At 47.8% G+C, this 17,763-nt stretch overlaps 1 protein-coding gene across 2 annotated transcripts in view; it reads right to left on the bottom strand.

The window, feature by feature from the left end:
- The window catches only part of DNHD1 (dynein heavy chain domain 1), a 659,975-nt gene that overhangs the window by 338,760 nt on the left and 303,452 nt on the right, over positions 1 to 17,763 (bottom strand). For both annotated transcript variants that reach the window (XM_078658741.1, XM_078658742.1), the window contains exons 19-20: positions 3,455 to 3,580; positions 1,496 to 1,593 (exon numbers count right to left, since the gene is read on the bottom strand). In XM_078658741.1, the coding sequence (XP_078514867.1) occupies positions 1,496 to 1,593; positions 3,455 to 3,580 (224 nt within the window). The remainder of the gene's footprint in view (positions 1 to 1,495; positions 1,594 to 3,454; positions 3,581 to 17,763) is intronic.

Raw genomic sequence — 17,763 nt, 5'->3', positions numbered from 1 at the left:
TTTAGAGCGGATGGGCTGATGAACTTTGATATTCAGTTTGGGACCACCATGGAAACCCTGGAAAAAAATATAAATGACCCATACATCCTTGAAGAAAACTCCCAGTTTGTCAGAGTCATTAGTTTTCAAAAACAAACTCCTACTTTGGAAGTTGGTTTTGAAAAACAGAAAAATCTGCTGAGTGGCTGCCTAATACATGGGCGCCGCTCATCAAACTTGTAATGCCTTCAACTGAGTTGCTGTGGTGCTGGCTCCTCTCAAGCAACAGAAATTGCAGTACCACTGGCGAAGATCTCAAAGTATGGCAGCGGGTAGTCTGGCCAGGGTGACAGAACGAATGCCAACCACTGCCTTGACGGTGCCCTATAGGGCAATCTATTCATGATAATGGGGTAACTCCATTTCCCTCAGAACCTTGGTGTTGATAATATAGTCTACAGTTGGTTCTATCGGGTAACCCAATTGCTTAGCACTTAGTAATCAATACAACACAACAAGGAACGTTTTGTCAGAGTCCAAATTCAAAATACTAATATTTTAGAGCAACCAACAAAACAAACCAATAGTACCAAGTAATTAGTTCAGAAACAGTATTTACTCTGTTTTCAAGGAAATTTATGGCTGTCACATAAACAATTTTTCCATTAACAAATAGACAAAGTGACTTTTGTGAGTCAAGTGCAATAAGGTGGTAAAGTGATATCATGAGTGAAATCTATACAGAGGCATACAAATAACACAAATAAATCCTACAAATCAATGTGTGTTTGTGTTTCCATAACTTGATATCCCATGTTTTCACAACAACCCTATCATATTTTTATGGCCTTGGGGTGAGAAAACTGGTGGACATGAGTTGAAAGAGCATCAACGCTTTGACCCAAAGGTATGCACCGTTCAACACCAGTCGCAGCCGGTCTTTTTCAGGACTGAAAACACAGATGTGGACAGCCAAATCTTACTCTGGTAAGTAGGGCAATCTGGCAATGCCCAAGGGGTGGTCTGACAGGATAGTGTGTGGGCCTGGTTTGTGGTCCTTTTTATGTTCTTTTTTTTACTGTTGATTTCCCTTGATACTACCACAAGCATCACCAGCAACAAGCACAAATATAGTCCCTCTCATACCTTGCAAGAAACATATACATCATGTTGTTACACATTCAAAACTGCTGATTTGCAAATGCAAGCCACTTTTTAAGCTTTCTGATTCGCTAATCAGGGCCATTTTTATTATGGTGGCAAGGCCTATTTTCTGTCCTAGTCCAAACCTGCACCCTCTATACTTTAAATGAGACCCTATCTGTGCTTAAAGATAGTAAATGCTGATGAAGAAAGAGCGGGAATTTGAGAACAATTGGAGGCCTCTGGAAACAATTCATTGATGTACACATGGGACTTCGGGTTAAACAGATTCACACCATGGTTGAAGAGGATAACAACAAAAAAGACTCCCACATAACATGAGCAGAGAGGGAGATAAGCAGACCCAACTTACCATTTCTGAACGTGGGAAAGGAACGTCCATCTCATGTAGCACTTTATTCAAGAAAATCCACTTCTGTTGGAAGGTGATCCACAGTTCTAAGAACAGCTCTGTTGAAATATGACAAGAATGAGGAAGTGTGTGATCTGAATATAGGGGTGATCTTAAAGAGGGCTGCAGGTACTGCAGAACTTCATCCCCTCCTCCTCTCCCTCCACAAACTATACCTTTGTTTACTGCATGATAATCAGATTGCAGACCTTTGACACAAACCACTATTTAGGAATAATACAGTTTTACCGTGTTACTGAATTGAAGTCATACTGCATTAAATCATTCATGGGAGAATCATGACCGTCACCCCCATTTCTCTGTAAGGAAAATGTGGAACCCCTGCAGTGAGATGTGATCACCACAAGTGATTTGCCAATGATAACTGGAAAAGGTTCCATCTGGAGTAACTGCTGATTCTGAATGACTGCACTGGAGAATTGTCTGATTTAGCACAACAGCCTAAATGAGAGCCCAAGAGAACTTCTTACCAAGCCCTGTCCCCTCCCAGCCTCAGTGGCACTCAGCAGCAGGAAAGCAACTTCCCCTCTGTTGAGTTCAGTGCTTGAGATGGGAAGACGCAATACTCATGCTAGAGGTGCCGCACCTGCAGAAAAGGGCACGTAAATATTCCAATATTTAGCGCTTGATGGCTCCTGCCTACTTGTAGGGCTGAATTAGCTAGATTTTTAATGACTACTGGGGCCATATTATGGAAGTGCCCTGGGGGTGCAACAGGCATTTACGCCCGCTTTGTGCGCCACCGGTCCACCTCAATATTACAGAAGGGGCAGCAGACGCTTGTGCGGCCCCTTCTGTAATACTGATTGCGCTTGTGCCCATAAAGCGACAGCGCTATCTTCAGAGGGTGTTCCCTCATTTGCATGGGGGCGTGCCCTATGTAAATGAGGGAATCCCTTTGCCTCTGCGCCCGTGCCGTATTACAGACGCAGGCCCAGAGGCAAAGAAGCTCTCAGGAGGCGCACTGACACCTAGGCCCTTATTATGCACATGGTGACTTTTCATTGTTTGCGCTGGGCTCACCTTTTAAAAGGTGTGTTAAGCGCAAACAATGAAAACGTGCTGCATTATGGTGACTGCGCTGCCCCCAGGGCAGCTGCGTACTCGTGCTGTCCTGGGGGGCAGCGCATTCCCGTGAAACCGCAGCGGCAGCTTTGAAGCCGCTCCGTGGTTTTCACAGTGCAGCCGGCAACCCACCTACGCTTTTAAAGGGGATTCGAGATCCCCTCGCAAGCGGATACAGTGAGTGACCGTACCTGCCTGCAAGGGGATGTCTGGGGGGTCCATGGGACCCCCTTCCCCCGCCAGAGGGCTGCAAAAAGGGGGAGCATTTTCCTTGATTTAGGTGCACCAGGCGCAATTAAGGAAACTGTGCTGTATGTATAATAAGGTCCCAGATGTTAAAATGTTATATTTAAATTTGATGTTTAGATTGATGAAATTAAAACATTGATTTAATTTTAGGAAGTTATTCGTTTAGTGCAAAGAAATGCCTTGGTTGTTGGTGAATAGGTCTGCATACATTTACATTTTCTGGAATTGAATGATTGTTTTTTGCATTGAAAATGATACCTCTAAATTTCGTAGGGGACCAGCTTATAATATGACAACTTCTTTCAAGTTAGTACCCAGATTGGTTATGTCACATCACGCTACTGTTAAGTAACAGATGTTTTAGTATTCTGACACAATGATACTAATTCACCAATCTTGGTAAAAGGTTGCATTTTCATGCGAGAGTTTAAACATTTGAACTCCAGCTCTCACACACAGATCAACCCAAAACACCTCTGGCTGCTTAGCATTCTAGGCCCAAAAGTGAAGCATGTACAAGAGGGAAGAAGTGATAGGTACACTGCCCAGGTACTACTCATTTTCAAAGCCTCTCTCGAGTCTCACCAATGTCCTGGAGAGTAGCCGTCCAGACCTCCACCTCCGGCCAGAGACTAGCAGCGTTGGGCGAGTAATGCAGCATCTGCAGGGTCATAAGGCTATCTTCCAGGAGGAGCCTCAGCTTTTCAGTGTCTAAAAAGGTAGAAAGAGGGATAAGGGATAAATCCAAAACCAGCATGACAAGGTAGGAGGCAGAGAAAAAACAGAGGAAATCATGAATTCATGTAGGAGAAGAGATGAGGATGACAAATCAAGGATCAAATTAACTAGGCTTGGACGTAAAATCCCGCTCTGCTCGTGGAGTTTGCAGAGCTTTTCTCACTCCGCGCCAGGCGCGGAGTTCCAAAAAACCCTGCACAGTGGGGTTTTTGCCAACATTAGCAAGGATAATCATACTCCAGACCACCTCTCGGAGAGATTTCTCAAAGCGGGCGGTCGCAGATGGTCGCGACCGCTCGCTTTGGGAAACCTTCCATTGGCGTTGAGGAAGCTGCCGCTGGAGTAGAACATCTACTCAAGGAGCAGAAAGAGGCAGCGCACTCTTCAGATGCCCGTGGTGCTGTCCGCACTGATTTTACATCGCAGGACAAACACACGGCGCTAAAAATCAGCGCGAATGACGGAACGCACTCCGCCGCTTGTGCAACTCCGCATAGTGCGGCGGACTTCCCTGGAACTCCGCAAACTCCGGTCAGGCCTAAAATTAACAACAAATTTAAAGAAAAGTGGGAAATAAGCAATGAAGAAGATATGTATACTCTAAAAAAAATTACATTCTTTATAATCAATCCTTAAGCCATGGAAAAATACCTTAAGTATGCAAGTCTTCTTAATCAAATTCATACATTGGCACCACTATATAATGCCCTCTATCAATGTACAGGTCATATAAACCTTAATCGTGTTATCCATGGTCCAACACGTAACACCAGAAACAGAGGAAGGTAGAGAGTGACTTAAAATGGTTCAAAATGTTAGTGTGAAGAAAGTCTTCACTCGAAGAACCATTTCTTCTGATGAACACGTCTTTGTTTTCTAAATGTACCCCACTGCTAGGCTGGGATTATGGAATTGTTCTTCACACTCTTGCAGCACCAGGAGCACCAGCAAATTGGAGCTTATTCCAGGTCCTGCGGTAAGTCTGGTGGGAATGGTGTTCCAGTTTCCAATTCGAAGCAGTGCACACATTTTGCAGTGGCCCACAGTTTTTCCCACACCAAACCCTACATGCATTACATGCATGAACATGTGCAGTGGCGGCTGTTGGCCCAGCCAGGATTGAGACGGGGGGGTAAGAGTGCCTGACCTTTTGAGGGTGTGAAATAGAAGCTTCAAAAAGGCCAAGCCTTTGAAAGAAAATCATCATGTAATGAAACAAAAGGAATCTGCAACTCCAGAGACTCTGAAAGACTTTGAACTGATGTTAATAAACACCACCAGCAAAGTTGTTGTCAGAAAAAAGAAATAAGCCAGTTAAGGGGTCGGGATAATCCCAACACAACATCAAGAAGCCAATAAAAGGGCTCCCTAATGAAATAAGATTTTTTTTAAAGAAAGACGTAAACAAACTGACATATCAGAAACAGAGTTCTATGTTACTGAAGATATATTTAGCAACATTCTTGCACACATCTGCATTTAGGAGTAATAGAATTGAGGAGTGTGGCCCAGCGGCCCGAGGTGGCAGTCGTTTTCCAGTGAGGCACCGTCCGAACCCCATGGATCCCGTCTTAATCCTATGGATATCCTGCCACTTGCCCACTGTACCTGGTCTTCTGAGTCTGCAGGGCTAAGAGAGGGGTGCCTGTGAAATCCTGGCTGGCGGCTCACCTCCTGCAATGATGAATTGCGCTGTGGCCTAAACTCCTAGTGAGCAGCGTGGAGCCCCACGGCATCAGTGCAGGAGGGCCTACAAGCAGCAGCCGCAAATGGACAATGTCGGTCCAAGGTTCGCGCCTGAGGGGCGGGACCCTGGCTGTGGCTGCTCATGCCCCTCTATCTACTGTTCCTGACCCAGTCAGTCCTAGAAGAAGGGCTGTTAAGGGAGGATCTGTGATACTGTGGTACTGTGGTGAGAGTAGCAGTCCTCAAATTGAGTCCTGTGGGGCTGCTGAGTAAGAGGAGGTGGAGAACAGAAGGGGCCCAAGGGAGGAGGTAGCCATTTGGCAACAGAAGATGCAGCACCTGACCAGAAGCCTGGGGCGTAAGGCAGACCATGCAGAAATGCTTCTGGATGCCGGATTCCATTTACTGCCTTACGCTTGGCTGCGCTCCAGCCTCTGGTCTTTCCCCTACACCCACTTGGACTTGAGATGCGGGACAGATGGTGTTGGCTGGGGGGAGAATACAGTGAAAGGAGGGGGCTCAGCTCAGGCTGCTAGGGGTAGGCCATGAAGTGGCATCAGATTGACTAAGGTCTACTAGTACCTCGAGTGTTACATCGGGTGCAAAAGTGGCCCTTTTGGTGGCCCAGTTTCCTGATCTGGACATGCATGTTCACACAGAAGTGGTGAGACTGACCCATACAGTGGGGTGCCACCAAAGGGGAGCAGAGAACTGGGCATCACTATACTGGATTGGAGCCCCATCTTCTCACTTGGGCATCCCTTTCATAGTTGGAACCACCTCCACCAGCTGGAATTGTGGAAAAGACTGCCAGGTTCACAACGGTAACCACTTAATGGACAGGGGTGAGGGTGGAGTGGCAAACCAGCCTTTGGCAAAATTGCCCCTGGTGCTCTCATTCATACTCTGGAAACCTCTAGACCCACTCTCTCGGGTGACCTGGAGAGTCGACTACATGATTTCACCAGCTGGGTTTCAAAGGCTGTTAATTCTCTTGCCCCGCTGAACTCACTTAGGCCCGCTAGGGGATCTCCCTCTAAACCCTGGTACAGCCCAGACTCAGAGAATTAAAACCCGAATGCAAGATTCTTGAGCGAGCATGGCGCCGCAGTGACTACTGCCCTGCGGCCAAGCTGAAGCCCAGAGCCAAGCAAAAAATCTATTATGAGGCCATAGCTCAGGCTAAAAGGGAATTTTTCACTACACGTATCGACTGTGCTAAAAACAATGCTAAGGAAATGTTCTCGATAGTACAAAGCTTTATGTCGCCTCTAGCCCAGGCAAGTGCATCTCCATCTTCAGTCGCCTGGTGCGAGACTCTTTCTACTTTTTATTTGGACAAAATCCACACGATTCAGGCGACTCTTTTACCAGGTGTTAATGAGATTGAGGCAATGTCCTCGACTCTTCCAGTGGGCACTATACACGGCCAATATGCCTTTATTACGGTGAACTTGGCTGATTCGCTTAAAGTCCTGAAGAGCCTAAAGTCTGGCTCTCCTTCTGATCCTTGTACGGCCAGGTTGCTAGCAGAAGCTGCCGAGACGATCAATCCCGAGGTGAATAGCATTGTTAATCTGTCCCTCCACACAGCTAGCGTCCCCGCGTCCTGGAAACAGGCCAAGATCTTACCACTTATAAAAGAGCCATCATTAGACACTCGCAGCCCAGGAAACTACAGGCCTATCTCTCGGTTACCTGGTCTGACCAAGGTGTGTGAGAAGGTTGTCACCAAAAAACTCACAGAGTTTGTCGAAAGAGAGGAATCTGTGCTGGTAGAGGTGGTGGAGGCCATTCGGGAGTGCTTGGACGCTGGCGGGAGCGCAGCATTGATTTTGCTTGACCTCTCGGCGGCGTTCGACACGGTCCCTCATTCTCTTCTCCTCTCACGTCTGGCCAGGATAGGTGTGTCTGGACGGCCTGGAATTATCTCAGGCCCTTTCTTGAGGGTCTGGCCCAGCAGATCTGGCTGCCTCTCTTCTTCAGTCCCCTTCTTTTTCACATTTATGTGACCCCCCTGGTCTATCTGGCTGAAAGTTTGGGAGCTAAGGTGATGGCCTACGCCGATAACACACAGCTGCTCTTTACCTGGGACAGTGATGACAATTCTGTTGCCGCAGTCCATCACTGTCTCTTCCATATTCAGGTGGCTCGCGAGGGCTCAACTAAAATGCAAAGAGGAGAAATCAGAGATTTTGATGTTTGGAAAATTCTCTCCCAGCTTCTGGGAAGCTCTGTGGCCACCTGAGTTTCCCCTTCCCTCCTCGAAAGGGAAGCTGGCGAAGAACTTGGGGGTCTGGTTCGATGAGAGTCTTTCTTTCTCTTTTCACATCACGAAGCTTGCCGGTACCTGCTTTGGACTTCTCAAGACTTTAAGAAAATTCTTTCCTCTCCTGCCTCAAGCAGCTAGAGAAACGGTCACTTGCGCCCTCATCCTGTCACAGCTGGACTATGCCAATGCACTTTACATTGGCATCCCTGGCTACTTATTTATTTATTTTTTATTATTTATTTTTATTTGAAAGTTTTATATAGCGCGGACAAGATCTTTGCAGATATCAGAGCGCTTTACACAGATGGGTACATGAGGGAGCATAGTCAGACAGATATATCAATAGATCAAACAGTAGGTGGCTACAATGCCAATCAAGTGGGTAAAAAGATAACAATACAAATAATCACAGGGATCAAACATGTAGTACAGATCGGTGCATATAGTCTTACCAGAGTTCGAGATAATAGTTCAAGTGTATTTAGCCATGAGGATAGCTTTTACTTCATTTTTAAAGAGTGTAGTGGAAGAGATAAGCCTGGTTTCGGGAGGGAGTGAGTGAGTTCCAGATCCTAGGCGCCATTCCTGAGAAGGAGCGCTTATATGTTTTTTCCTTCCGGAATCTTCGAGGTTTCAGCAGAAGATTGTTTGTGCCTCTAGTGTTTCTAGCTCCGCCAGAGATTGTCAGTTTCTGAGTGAGGTAGCCGGGTGAGTTTAGGTGTAGCGCCTTGTGTGTCATGCAGGCGATTTTCAGATGAATTCTGGCTTCAAAAGGCAGCCAATTCAGGGATTTCAAGTCAGGGGTGATATGGGAATGCTTTTTTGATCCAGTGATGAGTCTCGCTGCAGCGTTTAGAGAAGCTCTTAGGGGTGCGGTTGAAGTTAGGGGGAGTCCGCAGAGGGCGATGCTGCCGTATTCAATTCGGGGGATGACTAGTGCTTGTACTGCGGTTTGGAAGTCTTTGGTTGGGAGGAAAGGTTTGAGTTTCCTCAGAGTATTGATCTGGAAGTTTGCACCCTTTGTTGCCTTGCTGATATGTTGCTGCATGTTGAGATTGGTGTCAAGTGTTATGTCTAGAGATTTTGCTGAGTCCACGATGGTGGGTTGGACATTGAGTGCGGTTAGGTGTTTAAGCCAGATTTGGGTGGTGGAGATCTTCGCTGGAGGTGAGATCAGAAGGAAATCTGTTTTTAGGGCATTGAGTTTGAGATGATTATCGGCAAGCCAGGATTGGGTGCTTCTGATCGTTGAGTTCAAGAGCAAAATGTCTTTGGGGGACTGTAGTTTGAGATAAAGTTGGGTGTCATCAGCGTACATGTGAAAGTGTACATTGGATGCTTGTAGCAGGGTAGTGAGAGGTTCCATGACTAGGTTGAACAGAGTTGGGGATAGCGAGGATCCTTGGGGGACGCCTAGCGTTACAGGTATTGGCGAGGACATCAGGTTGTTGCTCTTGAATTTCTGCGACCTGTTGTGAAGAAAGGAAGTGAACCACTTGAGAACAGTTCCAGATAAACCCATTCTTGTGTTTAGTAGTTCTAGTAGATTCTCATGTTTAACGGTGTCGATTGCTGAAGAGAGATCAAGAAGGATGAGGAGGCAGGTGTCGTTTTGGTCTAGCATTTGAAGTGCGTCGTCAATTATGTGAGTCATAGCAGTTTCTGTACTGTGCCCTGCTCGGAAGCCTGACTGGTGAGGGTTAAGGAGATCAAATTGTTCAATGTGTTTAGTCAGTTGTAGTTGTGCGCATTTTTCCTGCAGTTTGGCGAGAGTGGGGATATTGGTAATTGGACGGTAATTGTTGAGGTCAGAGGGGTCGGCTGTAGGTTTCTTTAGTAGAGGTGTGACTTGACCAACTTTGAGGGAGTCAGGTATGCTTCCTTGTTGGAGAGAGCTGTTGATAATTTTGGTCCAGAGCGGGAGAAGCACCGGGGTAAAGTCTTTTACTGCGGTAGCAGGAAGGGGGTCCGTGAGGTGATTGGATGGTTTCAGGGTGCTGAGCAGTTTGCCAATTTCTTTTTCCGAGTATGTGCCAAAGGTTGACCATGTAGCCTTGTTTTTTGGTTCAGTGGGTGCTAGGCACTGGCGTTTGGAGTAGAGGCTTGCGTCGATGAGGAGATCACTCTTTATGTTGTCAGTTTTTTGGATAAAGAAAGCGGCGAAGTCTTCACAGGAGGGTGCCTCACGCACAGTGTTGACTGATGGGGGTTGACCCTTGGATTGTGATTTGATTAGCTCAAACAGTTTTCTCGGGCGGTTTTTTGCTTGGTCGAGCTGGAGGCTGAAGAAGTCTGATTTTGAGCGTTTTATTTTCCTGAAGTAGGCGTTTCTCTTTTTCTTCAGATCTTTTAGGTGCATTGCAGAGGGCGTTGATCTCCAGGTACGCTCCGCCATTGGCATGTCTCGTCTATCCTCATTGAGACTCCCGTTGTACCGTGGATTGGAGATTTTAGTAGAGACTCTTTTTAGCTGCATAGGTGCAGCCTCATTAACTATTGAGGTCATAGCGTTGAGATATTGGTCAGTCAGGCTTTGAACGTTCGTAGCGCCAGTCGGCGGGCGTAGGAGATTGCAACTGTTAGGGGGCAAAGAGCCTGGGTTGAGTTTTTTCATGTCTCTTTTCCAGACTTTGGGCTTGGGGAATTGAGCCGGGTTAACTTTAACCTTTTCATTGATGAAGAATGTGACAATATGATGATCTGACCAGTCACAGGTTTGGATGGACTCGAGTTGGATAGAGTCTTCATTGGAGATGATCAGGTCGAGTATAGAACCTTTCTCGTGGGTCGGGCTGTTGCATATTTGGGTGAGGTTAAGGGCATCGAGGAAACTTTTAAGACTATTTACCACCGCGTCCTTGCGATCGTTCCAGTGGAGGTTGAAGTCACCAAGGTATATTTGGGTGAGCTGCCGTCCGGCATTGGTTGAGGTCATATCCATGATTTGTTGGGAAAAGGTGAAGTTGTCCCTGGGTGGGTGGTAAATGCTGTGAAGAGAGCAAATCGGTTTGCCCTCACTGATAATGTCGAGGCAGATGTATTCCCAGGATGTTGGGGATGGTAGGGAGGTGGAATTGACTTTGAGAACAGAGAGGTTGTTCCTGTAGATGCATGCGATTCCCCCACCTATTTTGCCTGATCTGTCGAGCCTGATAATGAGGTAATTGGGCGGAACCAGAATGTCCATTATAGGTGTCGAAGATTCAGTTAGCCAGGTTTCAGTCAGGATGATTAGGTCAAGGTCCAGCGATAAGAGGAGATCAGCAATGGCAGCGGAATGTTTCGAGGCCGATCTGCAGTTGAGGAGAGTGCATTTGAGACGGGGTGCGTCGAGGGTGGTGGATGATTCTAGAGAGAGAGGGACTTTTCTAAGGTTATTGGGGATGGAGAATCTGCTGTTTTGTGTGGGGGGTCTAAGGGGATTTGAGTGTATCGTGGGGATGGTGAGGTGAGGGGTCGTTGTGTCATTTTGGGGGGCTGGGTCATAGGAGCGGAGAAGGGTGAGTGTGTCGAGGTCAGAAGTAGGGCTGTGGGTGCGATGCGGGCGGTTGTTGCGATTGCGAGCTGGGATTGAGGTAAGGGTGTGGGGGAGTTGAGTGAGAGAGTTAATCGGAAGGGTGGGGGACTGGTTGGGCGGGGAGGTGTAGTTGTGTGAAGGGTTGCAGGGGCAACGATGAGGACGAGGGCAGTTGCTGCGTCTATGAACAGGGATTGACGCCCTGTGTGGGGCGTGTTCATTGAGGGAGTCAGCCGGAGGGGTAGAGGACAAGTTGGGAGGGGTCACCCCAGGCGGGGAGGTGTAGTTGTGTGAGGTGTTGCAGGGGTGGCAAGGGGGACGGGGGCAGTTGCTGCATCTATGAGCAGGGTTTGACGCTCGGTGTGGGGCGTGTTGATTGAGGGAGACAGATGGTGGGGTAGGGGACAAGTTGGGAGGGGAGATGGATGAGGGGTGTATGGGGTGTGTGGAGAGTAGTTCTTTGATGATGTGTATGTCTTCTTTGATCTGAGTGAGGGTGGCCATGATGTTGTCCATAGTGGGGTAAGTGGTGGAGGTGGGGGTGGCAATTAGAGGTGAGTGACTGACCAGGGAATTAGCGGGCAGGTGGGAGAGTGGGCTGGTGTTGGTGTTCGGGCAGGGATGCGTTGTGTTAGTGTACAGGAAGGTGTTATGGAGGGGAGACGTTTTGGGCGGGAGGGGTGTGGATGGGGTAGGGAGGGGGTTGGTGGTATGTGGGAGGGTATTAATGGTAGGCGGGGGGGTCAAGGTGTAGGCTGGAAGACTGATAGTAGTGGTGGGGGTGCAGGAAGGGTAGTGGGGGCTGAGAGTAGGAGGGGAAATGGGATTGGAGATGATCCTGTTGTGGGGAGGGGGGGATAGATTAAGAGAGGAGGTGTGTTCTGCGTTGTTGGTTAGAGGGTAGTGTGGACTGAGAATGGGGGGGATTTGTCGATATGCGTGTTGTTGTGGTGTTGGAATAGGCTAGGTGTGTTGTGGGTGGGAGCTGTGCTGTCAGGGGTGAGCGGAGTGTTAATGCCAGCTGTAGGTGTGGGAGGAGAGTTGATGGTGTGTGAGGATGTCCGACCGTTTGTAGAGGGGGTGGGGGTGTGAGTGGTGTATGATGGGGAGCGATCTGTGTCTGTGTTTGAGGCGTGTGTGATAACTGCCTGGTGCTGAACTGGGATAGAGTTGTTGTGGGTGGGAGATGGGAGGTCAGGGGTGGTAGATGTGTCCCTGATTGGGGAGTATGTAGTAGCTAACTGGCGAAGTGGGTTAGAAGTGTTGTGGGTGGTGGGAGATGTGAGGACATGGCTGGTGGGACTGGGGGAAATACGAGTGTTGGTCCGTGAATTGAGGAGGTGCTCTTTGAAAGTGGGGAACAAGTTGTCTAGTAGTTCCAGGTTCCTGTCTGTGGATTGAGAAAGGACAATCCCATTATTGTATATAGTTATGGTGGCTTTACATGGAAAGAGTTGGGATGGTGTGATGGAGAGAGTTAGGCTATGAGCGGTTTTCCTGGTGGAGGAGACGGTGAGTAGAGTGAGGAACGTTTCTCTCCATTGAGCTCTGCGTGTGGTGTGGCAGATGATATCAGTGTTCAGGGATCCATTGACCGGTGAGAAATAGGTGTCAGCAAAGGGGATTTCTGGGTGCGACCTAAGGAAGTTGTGTTTAAAGCGTTTAGCTGCTTTTTTGGTGAGTGTCGGTGGGTAGTTGAATTTATATGTGTGATTGCCGATAGGATCCATGTTGGGATGGTGGTTTAGGTGGGAATGGTTGACTGCACTCTAGTGGTACACATGGGCCGAAAAACAAATATATACAGTAAGTTCCACAGTACAAAAGTAGTACTAGTGATCAGCCAGCATAACCCAAATGTAAGAGTGTGCAGGGAAACAAATACATACAGTAAGTTACAAAGTGCCGAAGTGACGTTAGTGATCAACCAGCATAACCAAAATATAGGAGTGTGCAGTAGAGCAAATCCATACACAGTAGAGCAAATGCATACAGTAAATTACAAAGTACAAGAGTCAGGTATAATGCTTCAGGCAGCAGTATAATACTGGGACAGGATATAGATGCAGATGTCAAGTTACACGGATCAAAAGTGACCCTAGGGGGGAGAAGTGACACTAGTGAGCAACCAGAGATATATGAGGTAGCGAAGAGGTTACAGGATACAGATGCCGATATCAAGTTAAATGGATCAAAAGTGACCCTAGGGGGCAGAGGTGACACTAGTGAACAGTCAGAGATATATGAGGTAGCGAAGAGGTAGGAGAGAAGAGTGAGAATGGATGTAGAACTGTGAGGAATAGTGTAGAATACAGTAGAGGTATATGATGTATGAGGTAGCAGTCGGTGCAAAACAGGAGAGAAGAGTAGGAATGGGTGCAGGTTGTGGAAATGTACAGAATAGTGCAGAATACAAGTGAAAGTATAATACTGATAGCATATAAGGACAGTATACATATGCAAACAACAATTTACATAAATCAAAAATCAAAGGTGATATTAGTTAGCAGCCAAAATATATGAGTTAGCACTCTGTGCATTACTAGTGTTCTACAAGTTCTATAAGTATACTACTGAACGAGTATAAGAACAGAGTACAGGTGCAAACAATAATGTACCTGAATCAAAAAATCACAAATCAAAAATCAAAAGTGACATTAGTTAGCAACCAAAGTGTATGAGGTAGCAATCTGTGCATTAAAATGTTCAAAATACAGGTAGAGGTATAATACTGCAATAATAGGCAGACATTCTTTCATATATGAGGTAGCAATCTGTGCATTACAAATGTTCAGACTACAGGTAGATGTATAATACTGCAATAAGCGGCAGACATTATTTCACAAGAAGGTGTAGATACATAACTGAGCAACGTACTCAGTAGCTGAGATAGGTGTAAAATGAAAGATTTCTTTTTTTTTTTATTATAAACTTTTATTTAGCTTTTCATCAAATTACACAGCACCAAATACATTCAGAATCAGTTGATCAATTAGACATTTTACACATTAGGTCGCTTTCAAACTTCTCAAGACATTATAGGTACGTCAATTATGACTAATATCCTGTATATGTACATTGTTTGGGATCCCGTGATGTCCCTACGGGACGTGGTCAGTCGTGCCTGTTTTGTTCCTAACCCCCCGTAGGATCTTACGTTAAACATTTCTCAGTACTAGACCCCAACAGTGATGGAGCACACCTATTCCCTCCTTTCTATAACCATACAAATCCTACACATTCGTAATATGCCGCTTCTCCCTCCACCCCCTCATGGACTAGTTTCTGGGTCCGACAAGTCCGGTGGGGGATCACATATCTGTCCTCTGTGTTCGTTCCACTTTCCCCAGATCTTGGACCATTTCTTGGGGCAGCCCCTGTGTACATAAACAGCCCTTTCAGCAACCATAGCTGTGTCCAAAAATGAAAGATTTTTAGTGCATGTTCAGGTAATGATGAAAATGAAAATGAAAAATGACTAGTCCAGGATGGCCTCCCAAGAGAGAGCCTAGTCAAAAAATGGCCGCCAAATGGGTGAGATAGAGACAGTAGTCCTCTGTTTGTTGCTGTTGCTTGCTTGGATAGCAGGGAGGAGTAGCTTCCCTTCCCACTCATGCAAGGGGATACAGAGATAATAGTCCTCTGTCTGCTGCTATTACTTTGAGCATAAGGGAAGGAATTTCACTGTCTATTTGAGCAAGCAGTGCTCAAAGCTAGCTGGGAGGAATTCTTATCTCTGTGTGGGGGAGTTAGTCTGAGGAGCCTCGTGGACATCAGAGGTACTGGAGGAGATTTATTGGTACAGTTTTATGGCCCCAGCCATTTTGAACAAAGGAGGCAGTTTAAAAAAGTTTAAAAAGTTTAAAAAGTGAGCAGGCGGGTGGGAGAAATAAGTACCTTAAGAATCTGTGTGCCTGTTGAGTTTGCCATCAGAATTTTGCAGAGCAGTGTTTCCATCCAGGAGTTTCTCAGTCTCTTCCGATTCGCAGATGTATGTGTGTGTGCTCCCAAATGTTTAGATCAGGGCTCCAAATCTCAATTCACAGATATTTTAGATCAGGGCTCCAAGCCTGTATTACACTGGGAAGCGGCCGATGGGGGCAGGCTCCGGATTTCTGTCGCCCCTACAGCTCTTGTTGGACTCAGGGCTCACTTCAGACGCTCCTCTGGGCACCGGCGCCACAACCTCTGGTCGCCTCCAGTCTCCGGTGCAGCCGGGGGCAGTCTCCACAGACTCCTCGCTGCCCCTCAATGCCTCTGGGACTCCTTTGCTGCTGAAGGCTGATCGAACTCCTTAAACTCCCCTGGCCCGGAACCCGGCACACCAGCCCGCGTCTCTGCCGTGGAGCGGGCGGAGGGGGGGGGGGCCTCTCTCAGCCCTCCGATGCCCTCGAGCAGGCAGGCGGTAACTGCTCAGCGGCTCCCGGAGCTTCAGCCGCGCTGTGGGTGCCCTCCCGCCGTGAATTGAATCCCCAGGCAGGCGGTAACTGCTCAGCGGCTCCCGGAGCTTCAGCCGCGCTGTGGGTGCCCTCCCGCCGTGAATCCAATGCTGGGCTGGTGGCAGGACGAGCTGCGGTGCAGGCTCAGCGGTGCAGGCTCAGCGGTGCAGGCTCAGTGGTGCAGGCTTCAGAGATGAGGATGTCCGAGGTGAGTGTCCGATCGCGGGGCTTTTTAGGCTCCAGTCTGCGTAAATCAGGTCAGCAGGCAATCCAGTTACTTTTGTTATTATTTCTGCTTTTCGGTCCGTCGTGCTGGTGGGGGCTGGTGAGTGCTAACAGGGATGAAGCCCGAAAAGGAATCCCAAGCACTGGGAGCTCTTCACAGGAGCTCCTGCACGGCGGCCATCTTAGCTCCTTTTTTGATTAAAAAGCTGCAGGTAGTCCAGAATTCGGCAGTCAGACTTCTGCTGGGCATTTCCATCAGACATACCGTGCGGCCCTACTTGCGCTCCCTTCACTGGCTTCCCTTGGCAGAACGGGTAAAGTTCAAATCGCTGGTCCTAGCCCATCGTGCCCTTCACAGCATTGGCCCATCTTATCTGCAAAAGCGTTTTACCTTCTGCGTGCCCTCAAGACTATTGCAATTGGCATCCCTCCGACTCACAATGGTGCCCCGTTTTCAGTCTTAGAGGTTGGGAGGCAGGTCAATGACTCGGAGGGCTGTGGCAGCATGGAATGCACTTCCCCTAGCTCTACGCAGTATTGAAGGTCTGTCAGCATTCAAGAAAAATCTTAAAACGTATCTTTTCATCTGCTAGTCTCCTGCTCCCCTAAAGACATTGTGCCGGAACACTCACGAGTAGCTGTGCGCGCTATAAATCCAAATAACATAACATAACATAACAAACCTGGGCATGCATGTTAAGTCTGTGCCTGTCCGATAAGGGGGGGTGTGCCCTTGATGAGAAGGGTTGGCCGGCTGCATACTCAGACTGCAGCACAGAGATATGCGGCTCTGGAGTAGACCACACAGGATGAGCGCCTCCACACAGACAAAATGGTGAACACCAGTGGGACAACGGCCTCCACCCAGGGAACGATTTACTATTTCACTAAGCCAGGGACAGGTGGGTGCACAGGCAATCAACTCTGGAGGACCTGGTATAGATCCGTATATCTAAAAAGTTGGGTTAGCACTATCAGCGGCAATTTCACCGGCTATTTCTGAGTCCCATGATGCTCTGGATGGAGGGATTGATGGAGTGGGCATAGAAGTCTCCCTTCTGTGTCAGGGCCTATCTAATGCGGCAGACCACATGACAGAAGTAGAGACCTGGGTGAAACAATTTGCATCTGGTGGGGGTCCCTGAAAGAGTCTAAGGGCTGCAGCCGGAAGACTTATTCTCTAAATGGTTCAAATAGTGGTTCCCGGAACAAGATCTATCATCCTGTTTTGAGATTGAAAGTGTTCACTAGGCCCTCACTAAGAACCCCTCAAGGGGCACCCTCACTGACCCATCATTTTAAGGCGGCTTAACTATCTTAATACAGAGGCTATTCTTAAGTCTGCTTGCACCAGGCAAGCAATCATGTTAGACTCCACCAAGATTATGATATTTCCAGACTTGCCCAACAACAGGTAAACACTTTTTGATGTTACGTTCAAACGCAAGGCAATGCAACTTAAATACATGATCCACTACCCGGTGAGGCTCAAAACTGTCCCCAGAGATAAACATCCTTTTATTTACAACACCAAGTAGGCCTGGAGCTGGGTAGGTGAGTGAACCCTGGTCGTGGGGCCTCAAGGGGAGCAGCCGGCCCTAGAGTCGATATGTGGAGGGCAGGGCCCCCTCCCAAGATGAGGCACAGGAGGCGTAGAGGCAAGGTGAAACCTGCATCCGGGAGAATGGGAATGGATAGGGAAGGAGACTCAGCTTCTGAAGGTGGAAAGATGGAAACCCGGGGTCTGGCCCGGACCCAGGATGATAATTCACAGAGACTCAAGGCTGCCCCACTAACGGACCAGCTCTAGTTGCTGCTGAAAGAGCTGGCACAACTCATGCCCTTATTGCTTAGCGTGGCCAGGTGGGAGACATCGGGCCTCTTCAGGACATGGCTCTTTGTTGCTTGTTGGCAATGTTCTAATTATGCTTCTTGACGTTCCGCAGCTTAATGATGCATCCGTTGGGGCTAGAAGAGAAAGGTGGGCGGAGGGGTTCCACACCATGTGAGGAGCGTA

The sequence above is a fragment of the Lissotriton helveticus genome, chromosome 8 (genome assembly GCF_964261635.1).
Source record: "Lissotriton helveticus chromosome 8, aLisHel1.1, whole genome shotgun sequence".
Taxonomy (NCBI): Eukaryota; Metazoa; Chordata; class Amphibia; order Caudata; family Salamandridae; genus Lissotriton; species Lissotriton helveticus.
The sequence above is the reverse complement of the archived record's forward strand: the minus strand, read 5'-3'. Positions and strand labels throughout refer to the sequence as shown.